The sequence below is a fragment of the Paramormyrops kingsleyae genome, chromosome 9 (genome assembly GCF_048594095.1).
Source record: "Paramormyrops kingsleyae isolate MSU_618 chromosome 9, PKINGS_0.4, whole genome shotgun sequence".
Lineage (NCBI taxonomy): Eukaryota > Metazoa > Chordata > Actinopteri > Osteoglossiformes > Mormyridae > Paramormyrops > Paramormyrops kingsleyae.
The window spans coordinates 5,950,822-5,968,728 of record NC_132805.1 but is presented as its reverse complement, the minus strand read 5'-3'; the positions used below and the strand labels follow the sequence as shown (position 1 = coordinate 5,968,728).

The following is a 17,907-nucleotide window of genomic DNA, read 5'->3' as shown; positions in this document are numbered from 1 at the left end:
CAGGGAACAATGTGTATACAGATTTAACTGGGGAGAGGTTATGGGAAAAATAGAAGAAATGGAACAGATATGTTCTGTATGAAAAGAGGGAACACATATCTAGTTTGGGAGATAGCAAACGTGTGTGTGTAAAAGTCACAGGCTGTTAAATGAAACATTCAGAGCTATTCAGCTGAGTATTAACTGTGTATTTGTTAAGAAACACATTCTGATATTAGAATATATACAAATGAACTTACACAATAAAAAGTAACAAGAATTTCTTCTGTTTTCCTGAAAGTTACTAGTGTCTAGTTGGATATCTAGAAGAACACTGCTTCCCAAACATCAACTTAAATAACTTGGTTGGGTATTGATTAGCCAAGCATGGTGTGCTTGTGGTTCAGTCAATAAGTATATGGGTATATTGGATGGTTACAGAGAGATTTTGAAATGGCGAAGGTAACATCATTTGTCAGAAATCGCAGTTTCTACACCACCATAAACATAATTTTCTTTGACAGCCAAAGACTGGCTGTAGTGTGCATGGATCAATGACATAAAGATTATTATGCTTGGATCTGACTCCTTGTACTAACTGTTCCTTGTTTTTTCTTGAATATTTTATCCGGCATAATTTAACGTTAAGGTCTTGTGGAGAGATTATTGTACAAAGTCAATGACTTTTTTTAAATTAGATCTCACTTAAACCAATCAGTGATATATATGTTTCTCATTGTGTCTCATTAGTTCTGTGTCTGTAAGCCTTTAGTTAGTCCAGTCATTAGTGTTGTGACGTCATTAACGTCGTTGTTTTCTCTTGAGCGTGTTACCCCCGAAATAAATCCCATGTTCCCTCGACTTCTGCTCCTGTGTCTCCGGTCTGTGCCCCGTGCAACGTGACAGAAGGGCAACTAATGAACTGCCAATGCAGTTGTGGGCGCTCAAGGCTCACGGGGGGCAAAGGCTGATCTGTCTGGTCCAGTCCCACAGGAGAGCTACTGTAGCACAAATTGCTGAAAAAGTTAATGCTGGCTTTGATGGAAAGGTGTCAGAGCACACAATGCATCGCAGCTCGCTGCATATGGGGCTGTGTGGCTGCAGACCGGTCAGACATGTGACAGTGGACATGCGAGCATCAGAACTGGACCAGGGAGCAAAGGAAGAAAGCGGCCTGTTCGGGTGAATCAGGTTTTCTGTTACAGCAGGTAGATGGTGTCATGACCTGCTCCTACAATCCTCATGTGTACGACGCCCCCTCATTACCTACGCATGCTACCCCGATTGTGATCACCTGTCTCCTGTTATTTCGGCTTGTCTTGAGTATTTCAGCCCGTGTTCAAGTCTGTTTCCCCAGGTCTGTCGTAAACGTGGTTTGCCGTGTGCTCCCCTTTGTGCTGTCTGCCTTAAATAAACCCTGCTTGATCGCATTTACGGCTCTCTCGCCTGCTTCCCCGCTCGCCCGCACGCCGGTCATCACAGATGGCTGGGTGGGTGTGTGTTATTTACCTGAGCAAGAGATGGTGCCAGGATGCACTATGGGAAGAAGGCAAGCCAGCGGAGGCGGGGTGAGGCTCTGGGCGATGTTCTGCTGGGTAACCCTGGGTCCTGGCATCCACATGGATGTTACTTTGATATATACAACCAATCTAAACTCCCTTCATGGCAACGGTATTCCCCGATGGCAGTGGCCTCTTTCAGCAGGATAATGCACCCAGCCACATTGCAAATGTTGTCAGGGATGGTCTGGGGGTCATGAGAAAGAGTTCAAGGTGCTTGGCAATTCCCACAATCCCCTGATCTCAATCTGATCCAGCATCTGTGGGATGTGCTGGACAAACAAGCCTGATCCATTGAGGCCCCATCTCATAACTTACAGGAATTAAAGGATCTTCTGCTAACATATTGGTGCCAGATACCACAGGACACCTGCAAAGGTCTTGCGGAGTCCATGCCTCAACGGGTCAGAGCTGTTGAGGCAGCACGAGGGCGACCTGCACAATATCAGGCAGGTGCTTTTAATGTTTTTGCTACTCGTTACATAATACTATTAGTATAACATATCAATGCATTGAACTAAATTCCATGGAACGTTCCTTTAGTAAAAATCATAAATTCTTAAATTTTGGCATGTCAGTTCGTCTGAATGGCCTCGGTGGGTAGCACTGTGTGGGCATCATAAGGAAGCACCCTGGAAGGGACCCCCGGTGTTAGGGGTTCGAATCCTGTCCTTGGTGCCCTTTGAGTAAAATTTGCCTACCCCTCTTGTGTTTGCATGGGTATCTGCCCACAGCTGAGCAAACGACATCCCTAAGTTGCACACTATATATATGAGTGTGTGTGTGCGCATGTCCCCCCTGTTACCCTGTGCTACGTGGAATAGGCTCCAAGTGTCCCTGTACTTGATACACAGTGATGAGAATTACACTTTGTAAGATTGTGCTGTTTAAATAAAAACAATCAAAATGACACTCAAAAGTTTTTATTAGAAAAACAAAGCATTCAAATCTAGATTTCCGCTAATATAAAACTTTCACAGAGTAACACTGCACTTTTCCTCTATCCATTAACATTACACTCTGCAGGTCATGGCCCTTCGGTCTCATAGGAGAGGTGTGACCATTTTAAAAAAAAAAAAAAAAAAAGGTACAGTCTCTGCTCCAGCAGCACCTGGGACCACAGCCTATTAAGGTTTACATTTTCCACAGATTACAGCTTAAAATCAGCTTAGTACAGTTACTTGCCAGGCATCTCTGACAACAATCACACCCAGTGTAGCCATTGTCAACCCCTTTAAACATTACTTTAAGGATTCCTTTGATCCTAACTTACACACTGTCGACGGAGAGGCTCATGTGACATTCTGTGCACAGTATAATGTGCAAGTACAATGTTAATCTAATTTCCATCCTGGCAGTCATTTTATGCCTTCATGCTGAGATCTTGTCCATTCCCTCCCATGCTCAAATACTTATTTTGCTGGAATCCAGAAAAGGTACACTCAGATCCACTCCCCCTTAAAGTACTACAATATACTCAGGAAATTCTCCCCCCACCCCACTTTATATAAAGATTCCTGAATCCTTTCGAATTGTTTACGATATGCACCTGCACATTTAAGTTGTTCCTAAACCGTCAGTAGTCAGTGATACTGATCTGGCCGGAATGTCGATATAATAGGCCGATATGGTGAGTTTATTTCCCCGATATATAACCCAGAAATTCTTCTGCGGCTGTCCGCGATCGGGACTCCGGCTCCAGCACCAGTGAATCGAGCCGCATGTTCATCCGCACGGCGACCCATGGATGAACAGGTTTCACCCAGGTTAGGACGCAGCGACTACCGCCCGTCAGTCTGCCTGTCCCCTTGACGTTTGTCGCCCGTATATTCAAAACTGCTCTGCTAGGGTTTATTGCTAGATCGTCTTCTCCACTATCATTCCCTACTCGGCGCGCCTCCTTCCGAAGACCGCAGACACGCTTCTCACGATGCCTTTAATCCCCACAGTTCCTTTCTTAAGAGCCCTGGCGTCCCGTATAAGCTCAAGCAGTTCGTGAAACACCAGCAGCACGCCGTGGTAGTTCTCGGCGGCCGAGGTCTCGAAGAAGCTGCAGTCGGTGGACATGGCCAGCAGCCGGCCCTCTTCGCCGGAGACGGCGCGCTGGTGCTGCAGGTCGCGCTTGTTGCCCACGATGATGATGGGTGCGCCGCCGGAGCCTTTCTTCGACTGCCGAATAAGCTGCACCTGTTGCCGCACCACTTCGAAGCTGGATCGGTCGCAGATGCTATAAACCAGTATGACACCATCGGACCAATGAAGTTGCTTTTCGGTCACGGATTCAGCGGTTTCAGAGTCCTGGGCGAAGGGAAAGGGCAAAACATTTAATTTCATGTCGAAACTCTTAAGCAATGCCACTGCAATGTGAAAAAGCACACATGCACAACAGACTCAGTCCATAATGTTTTACGCGTGACTTACCTGTGGGTACAGCGAGTCCCAGATGTTGAATGAAATTTCCCGTCCATCTATTTTGTCACTGTGACTGTATATGGACTCTGGAAAGAAATCAAACGGAGGATCAACGTATGGCAAATGGCAGTTATTCTGCGCGATAGAGTCGGTATTATTAAGTTGGATTTCCCATGTTGGACTTTTGCTTACCTATATCGCCGTATTCGCCAATGAATCTCCTGGTGAGGAATCGCACGGTCAGTGCTGCGGGAGAAGCGACATCGCACAATCAAACAGGCGCACATGTGTTTGTAAACAGGACCTCAGCATCCACTTAAATTTATACACGTATGCTACTCAAAGCATCCGTTGTAAAGGCAAATTCACAAAGCTTACCTGATTTCCCGACGTTTTCAGCACCAAGTAGCAAAATATTCGCTTCCGTTTTTTGTTGGTTGCTATCCATCGTTTTGCTGTTATTGGAGCTGGGTTTTACTTGAACAACCATTGGTACGATGTTTCCTCCTTTCCGATTCAAACGCTGTAGTGTAAGGTGTGATGAGCCGACGCTGGTTTATATACATTGTAGGCGGGACCCCAAACGAGGTTGATCATATGAAGAACCAATCAGATGACAGTAATATTAGATTCGGTATTAAAAAAAATAATAGCCGAGGTGGTAGAATGGAACACATTGTATTATTAACCACCTACGTGGGGTAACTCAAGTCATTCGGGTTGTTGTTATTTTCATTGACATTCCGGGTATTTTTTTAATTTGACGTTTCACAAGATATAGGACAGCTGGGCTGTATACCGGTATAATTACATAGGCTTAGTATTTCGATATTTATATGTAACTGAGGAAAAATGAAATTTATTGGCGTTTAGCAGGCAACACGAGCACTGTCTGGACATCGTTTTTGGGAAAGACGATCACTAACAGAAACATTTGTAATTCACCCTTTACACACAAAACAGTCCAACTTGTACGTACTTTTAGTCAGTTTTTTTTATTTTTATTTTTTTTATTATTTCTCTGCTGGAATTAAATTAGCGCATTGTGTTTCATCTACCAGAACACAAAAACTAAAGGGCATTTGAATATTTTAATTAGCAGATAATAAAACTGGTATCACCTGAACAGGAATATAAAGTCTAGAAGAAAGGAAATGAACCAGTTCGCTCTTAGACCGACGATTGATATTGGAAATGGGACTGAATTGAAGACATGCTTTCATTACATTATAAAATGTTGGGGGCAATATATTTTTTCTTTTACTGTGCGGGGAGGTTTGTCGGTAGAAATATCAATCTGGGGGCAGTGCAAACAGAAGCATCCCAGTTTTTTTTTACTATTTACCTTGCACGAAAATGGACGGCTGGGTGGATGCCAGAAGGCGGCTGCAATTTTAACATAAGAATAAAAGATCGTTGCCTGCTTCTCAGGAACATTCAGTGGCGTCTCGATAACCCTGGTTTAGACTTTAGAGGAATTATTTCTATTACGGTTTAGCGACATGTAGCAATCGAAGTCACAAAACGGCGCCATCGTGTGGATGTGATTTTCTATGCTCGTTTACAAATGATCTGCAGAGAGGACGTTGTAGGCATACCATTGAAACAATGGTGTAATAACTTAATGATTTACTTTCACAAAATTCACAGCATTGTTTAAAACATTGTGATAGATATTTTATTTACAATGCAGTTATACAGTTATTCCAATGTCTGATTGTACCAAAACTGCTAAATTTGAGGAAACAGATCTGAATGACAGTGGCAGTACACATAATCTTTGAACGTAATGTAGATTTGCTCAACATTAACATGATCTTTTATGTACTTAATAAGAAAAGTAATACAGGTTATCAAACCTTAGTAAACATAACAATCTGACACCACTGGTAAATCCCCAGCTCATCCTACACATTACTTACCAACAAGTCATATTTCATATCAAACATTGTCTTAAACTGATACAAGGAAGAATTTATTGCCAACATATTGCTTAATCCCAGATTCACCTGCATATACTGCCATGGCAGGGAATACAGTCAGTGCTGTAGACTGTCACTAAACCTGACTTTTTATTCAATAGTTGACCATGTTTTGGCACAATTATATATATCTCTAAAAATGCATATCTTTAAATACTGGAGCTTAATTCTTAGACTCAATACATACAAATAGTTTATGTATGTGACCAAATATTTTAATCATTTGCAGCTCTGTTGAAACATTTTTACAATTACAATACTATTTCTGCATTAATATAAAAAACTGGATGTGATTAACAATGCTGATTTAGTAGCATCATGTGATCTATTGATCTTAAAATAACGACAAAAATGATTTTCTTGCATGATCCTTTGTTCCATTTAATAAAAACTTAAAGTTGCATAGTAAATGATTATATTGGCAGGCCTAGGGACACAGATTAGAAAACACTGCAGCTGTGAAAAAAACTTTGATATTAAGGTACTTTTAAGAGGAAACACTATTCATCAAGCCTATTCATTTGTTACATTTATACTTTTGCAGTTACTACTTAAATAGGATTCAGTGAACATGATTTGAACAATGTAAATGTTATATTCCTGCTCCATACATTTGTACGTTTTCTTTACTTAAACAGTCTTTGAATAAAGAAAAAACAAATACTGTTTACAGTAAACTTGAATATGTTTTGTGTATCTGCATTAACAAACATTAAGGATTCTTGGTCTATAATGAGACACAAACTCAAGCATTATGTCCCAGTGGAACAAGACTGGACCTTCAGTAACACTAAAACAGAAAATGCGATACATTTGTATTATGCGTCCTTAAATAATGTCACGTGTTTGAGGTTAAATGAGGTAATTTGTACCAAAGGATTTTTTCTGAGATACATTCAAAATATTAGAATATTAGAATACATCTTGTATAGATCAATGACATTTCCTAACTTTATAACAGCGTTTCCCCAATCTGGTCCTTGGAGACTCACAATCGGTCCTTGTTTTTGCTCCCTCTGAGCTCCTTGCCAGACAGTCCCCACAGTGAGCTGGGAGGGAGCAAAAACCTGGACTGCTGTGAGTGCCTGAGGACCGGGTTGGGAAAGACCATTTCACAGGAAGTCTACACCCAAGCCAAAAAAGACTCTTCCAGTTTGTATAAAATTGCTGTTGATTCATTATTGACTGGCCAATTTTAATGTGTAGCAGACATCTTGTTAGATACATCAAGTTCATAAATTTTTAAAGGACAAATTTACAGCTTAAGATTTCTCAACAGTGCAATTGCATTTCCTCTCCTGGAATATGAACGAAAAACCTCTTCATCAAAGGTACAGATTCTATAGTAAATTAAATTGTTCTCTCTCTCTCTCTCTCTCACTCACACACACAGCAATGATTTAGTTGTCTTCCCTCTCGCATCCGTCATCCTGACGACCTTTCTTCTCAGGCACGTCCTGGGTGGCCGTCGCCATGTCCTGTGTCCTCTTTAGGGTCTCACTCGGCTCCATGCTCTTTGCACCCACCTGACTCTCCGGCGCCTTATTGTCAGGGAACCTCAGGAGGGAGGGGTGAAGTGTCTTACCGAACGTTTTATTTAGGTTTTCCTGGAAAAATCTGTGCAGCTTCTCAATAGAGACGGTTTCCTAAGAGGGATATATCAAGATTAGCTTCGATTAACATCCAGAGGCAGACAGTGATCTGCAAGAGGTTTACTGACTTATAACTAGTGCCTCAGAGGTAAAATGGAACAGTACGAAGAACACGAAAGAACAGCAAAACATGCCATGGTCTCATACCTCGGAAACATCCAACATGGTGTCCAAGAGGACCCAGACGTCAGAGACAAATTCTGAGGGGGTTCGGTATGAAGGTGACAGCTTCCGAAGCAGCCGTCCGCGAATCAGTGAGATGTCTATGTAGTTTGAAGAGAGCTGTGTAGATAAAGACAAAGATTAATTTCACAACAGGTGATGCAAAATGGACTTCATCCCTCAACATGGAAGCTATGCTGCAGAGCGATCCGACCCCCAGTTGTTGGATCTGAGACGTGGGCACATACTTGCGCTGAGCGCTGCAGGACGTCACCATCTTTCTTGCACAGCAAGGTCAGTAAGAGGTACTCGCATTTCTGTCAGCAGGGAGAGACACGTGGAGTGATGCTTCTTAAGACCGGAAAGACCACATGATGGGCCTGAACAAATGATCTGGGTTTCGACAACGAGCTTCAGACCCAGAAGCTCATCAAAGTCAAAGTGAACTTTATTGTGATCCTTCCATATACAAGTATACAGAAAAATGAGATGGCAAGCTCAGACTCCACAGAATATACATCTAATTGAATTTTTACACATAGTATAAGTAGACACAGAATTCAGGAGATACTGAGGAAAAAAAAGACAATGTTCCCCCATTAAATGATTCAGCTGCGAAAGATGGAATCTGGATTTGCATCCATATACCTTCTGATCTACTAGGCTTAATGTGGGCCTCCTCTCTCTCTCGGTGCTGTACGGGTCCTCGTTGTCAGAAAGGTCCTGACACAACAAGCACTTCCACTCGCCCCTGGAGAGACAGAGACATGGACGTTAAATAGGTCGCCAATGGCAATCAAACAAAAGCAGAAGGGTCTGGAACCATCTTGTATTGTTGCCACTGGAAGCATCTCCTTTGTAGACAACAGTACAGACAGACAGCCAGGGGAAACTGGTAGTGCCAACCACCTACCAGGCTATGGAGCTGATTGGTGGGATGTGGCAGTCCCTGTGAAAGCCCCTCCCACATTCTGCACATAGCCAGAGTCGCCCCGTGGTACGGCAAGTGGCACATTCTGTCTCAGGATGGTCGGGGCTGCCTTGCATATAGGGGGCGTTAATCGATATGAACTGGAGAAGGAAACGGAGAAGGAGGTACAGTGGAGCTGAAGTTCAGCTGAAGACTTCAGGGTGAGGGAGTCAAGCGGTGGACCAATGGAGGCACAGCAGTGAAGCACACAAAGGAAGCACTCAAAAGCAAGGAGAGGTTGTGATGTTAATTTTTGTGCATCTATGTAATAAGTACAAGAGCCAAGAACTTTGGGCCTGATTGCTGGAGAGACTACCTACCCAGCCGTCAGTGTACCTACCTGCTGGTCGTCATCGGTAACCTGAAGCAGGACTCTGTTCTCGGTGGAGCCAGGGAGCAGGCGAAACTGGGGTAGGGGGTTACCGGCGGGGGGGAGGAAGATAGGCAGCCGCCACAGGGAGACCAGGGGAAACTGGGTCCTGGAGAAACAAACAGCGACATCAAAGCCAAGGCAGGTTAGAGGCAACTGCTGAGAGAGGAGATACAGCCGCGTAGGACATGCATACCTGCTGAGGGCGTCTGCGACTTCCGGTGCTGCCGAAATAGCCGACAAACCTGAGGCACACGGCACAAGCAGCAAAGCACCGTTTCACTATGACAACCCACCACAATGACATTCAGAAACATGACAGAAACGTGCAAGAAGACATTTTAAAATGTGCTGCCACGGCAACAATTGACTGTACAGTAGCAGGCTTTCCTTGCAAAGATATGCAATATTTGGCCCCTTGAGGCACACAGAATCATATTTACTATAGAACGTGATATGACTAATAATTTCTTTAAAAAAGGCAACGATGAAGACGAATTCAGCCTCACCATCGTCACCATCCGCCGTCTGATCCTGCTGCAGTGAAACAGGCGTCAGACGCGGCATGAGCTCTGACGGGCGTGATGAGCCCGCTTTCCTCGAGTCACCCGTCTCCTCAGAGCCGTCATGTTTGCTCATGGAGCCTGATGAGCCAGACTGGGAGGCGGCCTGTCTGTCTGTCACCAGTAAATCCCACAAACTGGTCGGTTGCTGAAGTTTTAAGAATGCCGTCTTGTCCGGACTGGAGTTCACCGGCCGTTCTAGCAATTCCCGAAAGCTAGACGGGGTCCAGGCGTTCCTGCCGTGTGATTTCTGGGGGGGCTCCGTGGTAGGATGACTTCCTTTGGACAGCTCTGGCCCGCCGGGTGCGTTCCCTTCCACATTGCTGGGACTGAAAGTGCTGCCTTCCTTCTGGCGTTTTTCTGAACATAGGGATTGATCCTCACGCTGATCGCTTTCCTCTACATCCCCTGCATCAACCAGAAACAGGCTCTCGGCCTCCGCCACGGTAGAGGTAGGCTCGTTCTCCGCAGCCTGGGTCCGTTTGTCCACACCAGACTCCCTTCCACTGCCAGCAGGGGGCGCCCTCTCACACGGAGAGTCAGCTATAGCTTTCACAGGCAGGGGACATGGTGGACTCTTGAAAGACATCTCATCTTTGCCAGGAGAATTGTCACTCAAGGACCTAACAGACTGGATGGAGAAGCCCATGTTCCACAGTTCAGGGGCGGTTTGGTGGTGGACGGATTCAGAGGGTTGGAAGGGGCGCATCTTTTTGACATCTGAGCTCACGTTCAGGACGTTAGCGGCAGGAGAGTCCGAGACGATAATAACAGAGGGGGTGACGGGGTGGACCACCGCGGGTGAAGAGAGAGTCAACGGAGGGACAGAGAGGGACGAGCCAGGCGGCTGCAGCCCAAAGCCAAAACAGTGAGAGGGATTGAGGGAGGCAGAAGCTAAGTCGGAAGCAAGTTTGGGCTTTTTAGGCTGATAGTTGTGGAAAGACCAGGTCTTCTTGCTATTCTGTAGTTGGGAAGCAGCAGCGTGATGCCTGATGGAAGGCGAGGGAACCTGAGACACGGGCGGCTGGGTGCTGCGAGCAGAGCTGGGAGGAACAGACGACGGATTGGAGGTGAAAGCAGCCCTAGATGTGGTGGCGGGAGGGGGCGGGGGGGGAGGGAAGGACGCAGCCGCTATCGTGCAGGGATTGGCGGAAGAGAAAGGAAGCACGGAGGCGTAAGGGGTGGACGCCTGGGGGGGGGCGAAGCCGCGGGGGTGGAGGGTCTGCTCTGGAGCCTTGCTGGGGGGGCAGTGGAAGCTAAGACGGGCAAATGGGACCTCCTTGGTTATAATTTTGCCTGAGGATAAAAGAAAAAAAAAATCATAACAGAAAAAAGATCCTTATAGGGCAAAACTCGTTAAAAATACATTGTCTGAAATATGCTTGTTTACAGCCAATAACTTAGAGAGACATTGGTGTCTAACAAGAAACAGTTATCAGCTTTGACAGGAAATACTGAAGGAGTAACAAAAGGGCACGTCTTATTACAAAGAGTTATTTATTTTAGAAATAAAATATCACAGAACAACATGCTCACAGTGAATGACACACCAAACTTAGTGATCCGACTGCAGATTTCCTGGTCACAGTGGAACATCACATCCATCATAGATGTGGCAGGCAAAGAATTCTGGGATAGAATGTCCTCCAGCGCTACCTGAATCTGCAATTAAAGAGGAGATCAGAGGTGCTGACTGGACACCAATACGCTGTGGTCAGGTGACCCCCATCACTGTGGCCCTGCACTGCATACTGTGGTTTCACCTGTCGCTTGTTGGAGAGGAGAGCGATGTCGTTTCCCGTTTCCAGGGCGTTGTCTGTGAAAGCCAGGACGTAAGTCAATCTCGCCTTCAGCTTCTTCAGTGTGGCCTGTCTCTCTGTCACTCGCTCCACCTCACTCCCACAGAGGCCCTGGTTGGAACAGAGCAAACGTAAACTTGCACACAAGCCTAAAACAGTCCCTGAAGATTAAATGTGTCCTAGTGTCGGCTGGGAGAGCTTATCCGGTACCCTGAAGCCAATCCAAGCCAGCACTGAGTACAAACAGCTGAGAGATGCATCACAGGGGAGTAATGTGGGTGGGGGGGGAGATCCGGCGTGACAGAGCTTCATGATGCGGTACCTCCACGTCTTTGAAGAGCTTCACAGATCTCTTCATGAGGATGTAGCGCATGCGGACGAGGGCTTCCTGCATCTCGTCCTTCAATTTGGACTTCAGGCCTGTCAAGTCTTGCAACCTAAGGCAGGACATGCGAGGGGTCAGAGTTCAAGGGAGTTACAGGGAAAGCTTCACCACGGATCATGAAAACCACTGATACTTGACGTTTGCCCTGAACTTTTCCAGCCAAATAAGGTCAACCGAGCTTTTGCATATCAGTTGGTCGCTGAAAATTCTCCACTGGCCAAAATTCACCTTTCACTACAACCCATTTAAACATTATTTTAAAAACCTCATAAATGTCGGCTTCTAGCACTGGTCAGCAATTGGCCCAACCTTGGGGAAGGCATAGCGAGGCATAGACCTTCGAATCCACACAGTGAACGCTCCACGCAGTGAACGCTCCACGCAGTGAATGCTCTGTACCTTCCATCCAAGTCCTGGAGACTCTGGCTCACCATCTCTCTCTGCTGTCTGACTCTCATTACCAGGGACTCAATCTGTTCCCTCTGAGTCGTTACTGCCTCATGGAGAAACTGATATCTGGCAACACAGAGGGAAACAGACAGGAACATGAAAAAACATAAGGTAGAAGCCAAAAGCACCAGTTTGGTTGAGAGTGACCGCCATTGGCGTACAGACGTGGATCCCCGCCCCTCCTCCACCTGTGGTTCCTGTGATAGGTCAGCTGGCAGTCCCGACAAGTCAGCTGGTTGCAGGACATGCAGAAGAGCTTCATCACTTCCTCTTTGTGGGTGGAGCAAAACACTGTTGGGACGGAGTCTAAGGAGAGAGATTTCACACACTTTACATAGTCGCACTTGTTGCAAAGACATTCAGTTTATATTAACTTGTGATGTGTGTAAGAGTGTGTTTGCTCTGCATTGGATTAATGTTCTGTGCTTCCAAAAACAGGCTCTGAATCACCCCAACACTAATGGATGGGGCTCTATTGACAGTGGATTCACAGTTAACAAAATATCAATATTATTAGAGGAAGCATTGGGTTTGTGTTACCAACCAAAGCTAATTACAAGCACTGCCTAATCACCATCCAACCATCTTCCAAAAGCTTATCCTGGACAGGATCGTACGATACCCTGAAGCCAATCCAAGCCAGCACTGAGTACAATGCTGTACACCCTGGATGGGATGCCAGTCCACTACAGGACACATACACTCACAAACTTTGGTGATTAACCTAAATGCATCTCTTTGGACTGTGAGAAGAAACCAGTCTACCAACATGAAAGCCAGGGAAAGCAGGCAAGCTCCACATGCAGCAGAGGCGGGATTCGAACCCATAACCCTACAGGAGTGAGGCAACAGTGCTGTCCTCGGAGCCAACATAATAAATAAATCAGGATTGTCCTGTGTGATGCTTATAGATGACTGGATGATGGCAACACGCAGTTAGCATTAGCTTACGTAGCCTCATCAAGCGCACCTGTAGGTAGTTTCTGGTGAAGGACAGTGTGGTCGCGAGTCACCCTCACTCTCTGATGGGCTGACACACAGATGGAGCACAGCGCCTCCCCACACTCCACGCACCAGCCGCTGACCGCGAAATCCTCACAGCCGGCACACTAAGAAAGGGAGACACCCGCCATTTCGAAATATCAGCCGGAATTTCAATGGTTCTTTTTCGGCTCGTCTATGTACCATTACAACCTTGTCTGTTCACTTATTACTTTTTATAAAAACATTTATGCACTTAATACTTATTCTGATTTGCCAGGATGAAAGAGGAGGACAGACTAGCTGGGATAAACAGCTTTATAGAGGAACGCGATCCACAAGACCAGAAGACGACACTATTTTAGCACTTGGATCACGGACAAGATTTTGAGCAAAAAAAGATGCAGGCTGTATTGCGACTCACCTTGCTGACTTGAGTGCTTGACTGCACTGCCGGACCTTTCAGAAACCGGTTAGCTGTGACCTCTAGTGACGTATACGACCGTTCACACACGGGACACTCTGGGGAGACAGAGACGCCAACAATCCGCTTATTCAGCCGGTTGACACTAATATATATGAATACAGTCCATTATGTCCATTCCATAATGCTTGGCCAATGTTCTCATCACCAAACAAGGGTTTGGAGTTCTTCAACACCATGGACTAAGCTTCCAAAATGGTGCTTAACACTATGCAGCCTAAAAATCAATTGGCTTACTCAGACATAACCACCCTCCTCCAAAACACAAAGTGAACCAAGCTTATAGACACCCTATAAACGTGATCCATGGGTCAAACTATGCATTTGGGAAATGCAGATGTATTATAAATAGAATTTATAACTGAAACACAATATATCTATAAATATTGAGCAAAAAATGCAATAGCTTTATAAAAAATAATCAGGAAAAAGTTGGATTCACATCCCAGGTTAAGGCTTCTGAAGTTGTATATTCAGCTGGGTTAAACACGGTTTTGTGTTACAGCGTATCGTAATGTAACCCTGGGCGATGCCCTGACTAATCGCCCACACGTGCCCACACCTCTCCTGCTGCCTCTGGGTCCCTGCGGCAGCGTGCAGGCTTGGCATAGGGAGTGCAGACAAGGAAGGAGCTGCGGGTTTCTGTCCGGCCCGAGGAAAGTGCCACATGTGCCACAGAACCCGAGCGAATCCGGGCCGGGCGCTGCGCCCGTCGGTGGGGGGAGCGGCTCGGTGCTTCCTGGGTCCACTTTGGTTTTGGTTCGGTTGCATTGAGGGAGAAGAGCGAGAGCAGAAACAGATGTCAGCGCACAGTAAAACAATACGGACGACCTATGGCAAGCCGAGCTGTCTGACTGTCATAAGACTACTCTCCGTAACTTAATTCTTACTAGCAAAAGTAACATTCTTACTCGTAAAAATTCAATTTTTACTAGCAAGAATATGAATTGAAAATATGTACAATGTGATTCTTACTAGTAACAAAGATCAATTTTACTAGTAAGAACTGTAGTTGTAATATTTAAGAAGTTTGTATTGTAGAGCTCTATAATTAAATTTTCATTGACTTCCAAGAACTCCTATTGTAGATATCTGCAAATACATTTTGACTAGTAAGAATGTAATTGTAGAGATCTGTAATGAATTTTTTACTAGTAAAAACGCAATTATGGATATTTGGGCTTGGAATTCTTACTAGTCAAAATGGGATTAGAGATTTCTCTGTAGACTTGTTACTAGCAAGAATACCATAATAGATCTCTACAATACAATGGAATTAGTAAAAACTGAATTCAGAATATGTGAGGCCAAAATACAGTGTAAGTCAATGAGAATATATGTCTAGTTCAAATCGAATTACAGAGCTCTACAGTACGAATTCTTACTAGTAAAAATATCGTTCTTACTAGTAAATATGACCATTCCTACTAGTAAGTAGATATCTTGAATTCATATTTAAAAATTGCGTTTTTAATAGTAAGAATGTTATTTTTACTAGTAAGAATTAAGTTATGCCACGTAAGCCTCACGCTGATAAAATACAATTTGGCTTTGCCATAGACGACCACTGCACGTTGCGCATTCCTAATACGACAGACTATTGCAAAACAAAGGAATAAGCAGGACTTACTTCTGCATGTATCCTTAAGGGAAATCCTTTGTAAAATAACGGGTTGATTGTTGCTGTCCTATCAAGTTACTTAAAGATACATTGTAACAATTACAAATTTTATTTCTTTTAACGCAGAGCGGGGTTTTCAAGTAACCTTGTTGCTTTGATCACAAAATAAATATCCATGTTCGCTACGTGCAGCATAGCATGTAATACGCCAGAACACACCTTACATAAAAATAGAGTTATACACATAACACCGAGTGAATTACCGACGTTAAGTAATTACTCGTCTTTATAGGTACATGCAGCGAATGAGGTAAGACGCGCATAAGTTTACTGGGTCGCCGGGGGATCCTGCTCCGTCACCCGCTCCGACAGTCTCTAAACAGGAAGATCGTTTCTTACACGCAGCAAAGCGACCCGGAAGGCGAGAGGACCGTGAAACCGCCCCCCCTGCTGCTCAACGTCGCTCCGTCCCATATATTATAGCGGATGACAATAACCGATAATTAAATTTTTACACGAAACAAGTTTATTTCTGATGGGACAAATTACCTTTGTCATGGCTATACCTAGGTTATGGGCTGATATTTGTGCCACTAGTAACTGAATATGAATAATGTAGGCCTATATTTGAATCTGCAGTTGTTGCATTAAATATCCGAATCTGAATTTATTAGTGTGAATCTGAATTCCAATTAACTGGAAGCTGCATTTATCCTGCCTGGAACATGTGACGCTCTAGAGTCTATACTTACAAATTATCTTCTCCCAATTCAATTTCAATTCATTGAGACACGTACACTATCCGGGTTCTTGAGGAAAAGTAATCGACCGCGCAGGTTCACAACGCAACTCATTTCCACGTTTACCACAGTTCCGCGGGTTGGTGTGAAGTGGAGGCGCTTTCCAAGGTTTCGCAAGCGCAAATTCAGGATCATGCAGTCATGGGCAAAAATAATGGCACCCCTGCATTTAGATTTTTTTTCCTTTGCTTTTTTTGTGTTCTTCCAGTGCCAACAAAAGAAATAAACAGGCAATGCCAAAGCATTTGTAATTGCGACAATTTTCTGGGAGAAATGGTGCGTTTTCTGACGTAAATGCAGGGGTGCCAATATTTTTGGCTAAGACTGTATTTACAATTTGTTTATTGCTTTTATTTTAATAATATGGCTTTACTTGTTTGTTTTCTAACGTCTTTATATCGCTGTCTCTAGTGATTATATCACAAAATGCTTTGGATAGTACACTCTGTGTGGCAAAGCTAGTGTACTATTTGAGTAAGTTTCATTTGTGTAGGACATACAGAGCCAGAATTCAAAGGGGGTACAATTCCGAGCAGGTACCCCCTGCATCTTTGTTTCAGATGATCATATCATAATTTTTTGATAATACACACAGTGGACCTGAAGTTGTTATCTGAGCAAGCTTCACAGATTCAGTTACAGTGCAGCTAGGTTTGAAAAGGGTGCATAAGGACCCAGTTTCTTAAAAACGAAACAGTAAGCTGCCCTAAACGTCCCCCCGCGCGCTGCACGTGATATGGCATTTATGAAATTCAGTAATTATTATCTATTTCGTTAAATGTGTGGGTTGCTAACAGCATTTCGTGATAGAATCAAAGGAGAGATTGGAAATGAATTTCCTGACAGGTAATTAGCCGTCATAAAGACAAAAATCTTTTTTGTTTAGGTATTTCAGATCACTGCACCAGAACATTCTCTTCATTGTGGAGAAAAATAAATTACTAAATATGTATAAGGAATAATATTTTGTAGATTTCTTTGGTTATTAAAGCCAATGACTTCCTTGTTCACAAACTAGTAAACTGATGACGAGACAAATAAATATAACCTACGTTCTCGTTCGGGGCTCATCGTCTATATATATGTCACGGTTTATCAGTTTTATATGGGTTAAACGCAGCCTTCGTGAAGTGAAACAGTGATAAAGGTCTTCCAAATGTGCAAATGCAATTTAATATTTCTGTTGCCCATTTAGATTGACGGAACTACGTCTTTTCCCCCTCGAAGAAAAGAGCGGTGCGCGCTTTTTTTTTTTTTTTTAGAAACAAACCACATCCTCATATAAAATATTTTAGAATTATTTAATCTAAATATAAATGATCAATAATTAATAATTGAAAATGTACAAATGTAAACTAATTCCAATAGAAAAAGTATCATCTATTGCAACACTATTACAGTCACTTGAACAGACATTATCTAAATTATATATATATATATATATATATATATATATATATATATACACACACACACACACACACACACACATAAGAAAGATCTTGCAGTCTCCCTGCAATTATGTTCACCAGAAGGACCAAGTTCTACACAAGCAGCTCCTGACTCCTGATTGGTTGAGAAATGAAAACCATGATGACCCTAACCGATATGACTGTGTAAAAAGAGATACATTTTTATGTAAAATGGTCTTGTTGGTTTTTGAGTCAAGTAGAAAAAATGTGCAAAATTGTGTTGGTTGCTGCAGTACTGACTGACTTTTGAGGGGCAAGTGCTCAAG

At 43.8% G+C, this 17,907-nt stretch overlaps 2 protein-coding genes across 5 annotated transcripts; both read right to left on the bottom strand.

Annotated features, from left to right (window-relative positions):
• Nucleotides 1-2,445: 2,445 nt before the first annotated feature.
• Nucleotides 2,446-4,492, bottom strand: LOC111838368 (ras-related and estrogen-regulated growth inhibitor-like protein). The gene is made up of 4 exons (XM_023801254.2): nucleotides 4,329-4,492; nucleotides 4,143-4,196; nucleotides 3,960-4,036; nucleotides 2,446-3,836 (listed from the first exon to the last, which is right to left on the bottom strand). Exons 1-4 carry the CDS (start codon nucleotides 4,438-4,440, stop codon nucleotides 3,423-3,425), a joined length of 657 nt encoding a protein of 218 aa, XP_023657022.1. The 5' UTR covers nucleotides 4,441-4,492; the 3' UTR covers nucleotides 2,446-3,422.
• A 1,110-nt stretch (nucleotides 4,493-5,602) lies between these two features.
• trim33l (tripartite motif containing 33, like) lies at nucleotides 5,603-15,778 on the bottom strand. 4 transcript variants are annotated; one of them, XM_023801470.2, is made up of 17 exons: nucleotides 15,379-15,776; nucleotides 14,311-14,496; nucleotides 13,689-13,786; nucleotides 13,254-13,392; nucleotides 12,472-12,589; nucleotides 12,233-12,349; nucleotides 11,771-11,885; nucleotides 11,413-11,559; nucleotides 11,200-11,311; nucleotides 9,596-10,945; nucleotides 9,283-9,331; nucleotides 9,057-9,195; nucleotides 8,660-8,817; nucleotides 8,395-8,497; nucleotides 7,995-8,063; nucleotides 7,732-7,866; nucleotides 5,603-7,578 (listed from the first exon to the last, which is right to left on the bottom strand). In XM_023801470.2, coding segments are annotated over exons 1-17 (3,282 nt in total). In that variant the 5' UTR covers nucleotides 15,380-15,776; the 3' UTR covers nucleotides 5,603-7,332. The 4 variants fall into 4 exon arrangements, 3 of the variants coding, with proteins under 3 accessions (XP_023657238.2, XP_072572253.1, XP_072572254.1); XM_072716152.1 differs by having other exon boundaries at nucleotides 15,701-15,744; XM_072716153.1 differs by lacking the exons at nucleotides 8,660-8,817; nucleotides 9,283-9,331 and having other exon boundaries at nucleotides 15,379-15,777.
• Between the last annotated feature and the right edge of the window lie 2,129 nt (nucleotides 15,779-17,907).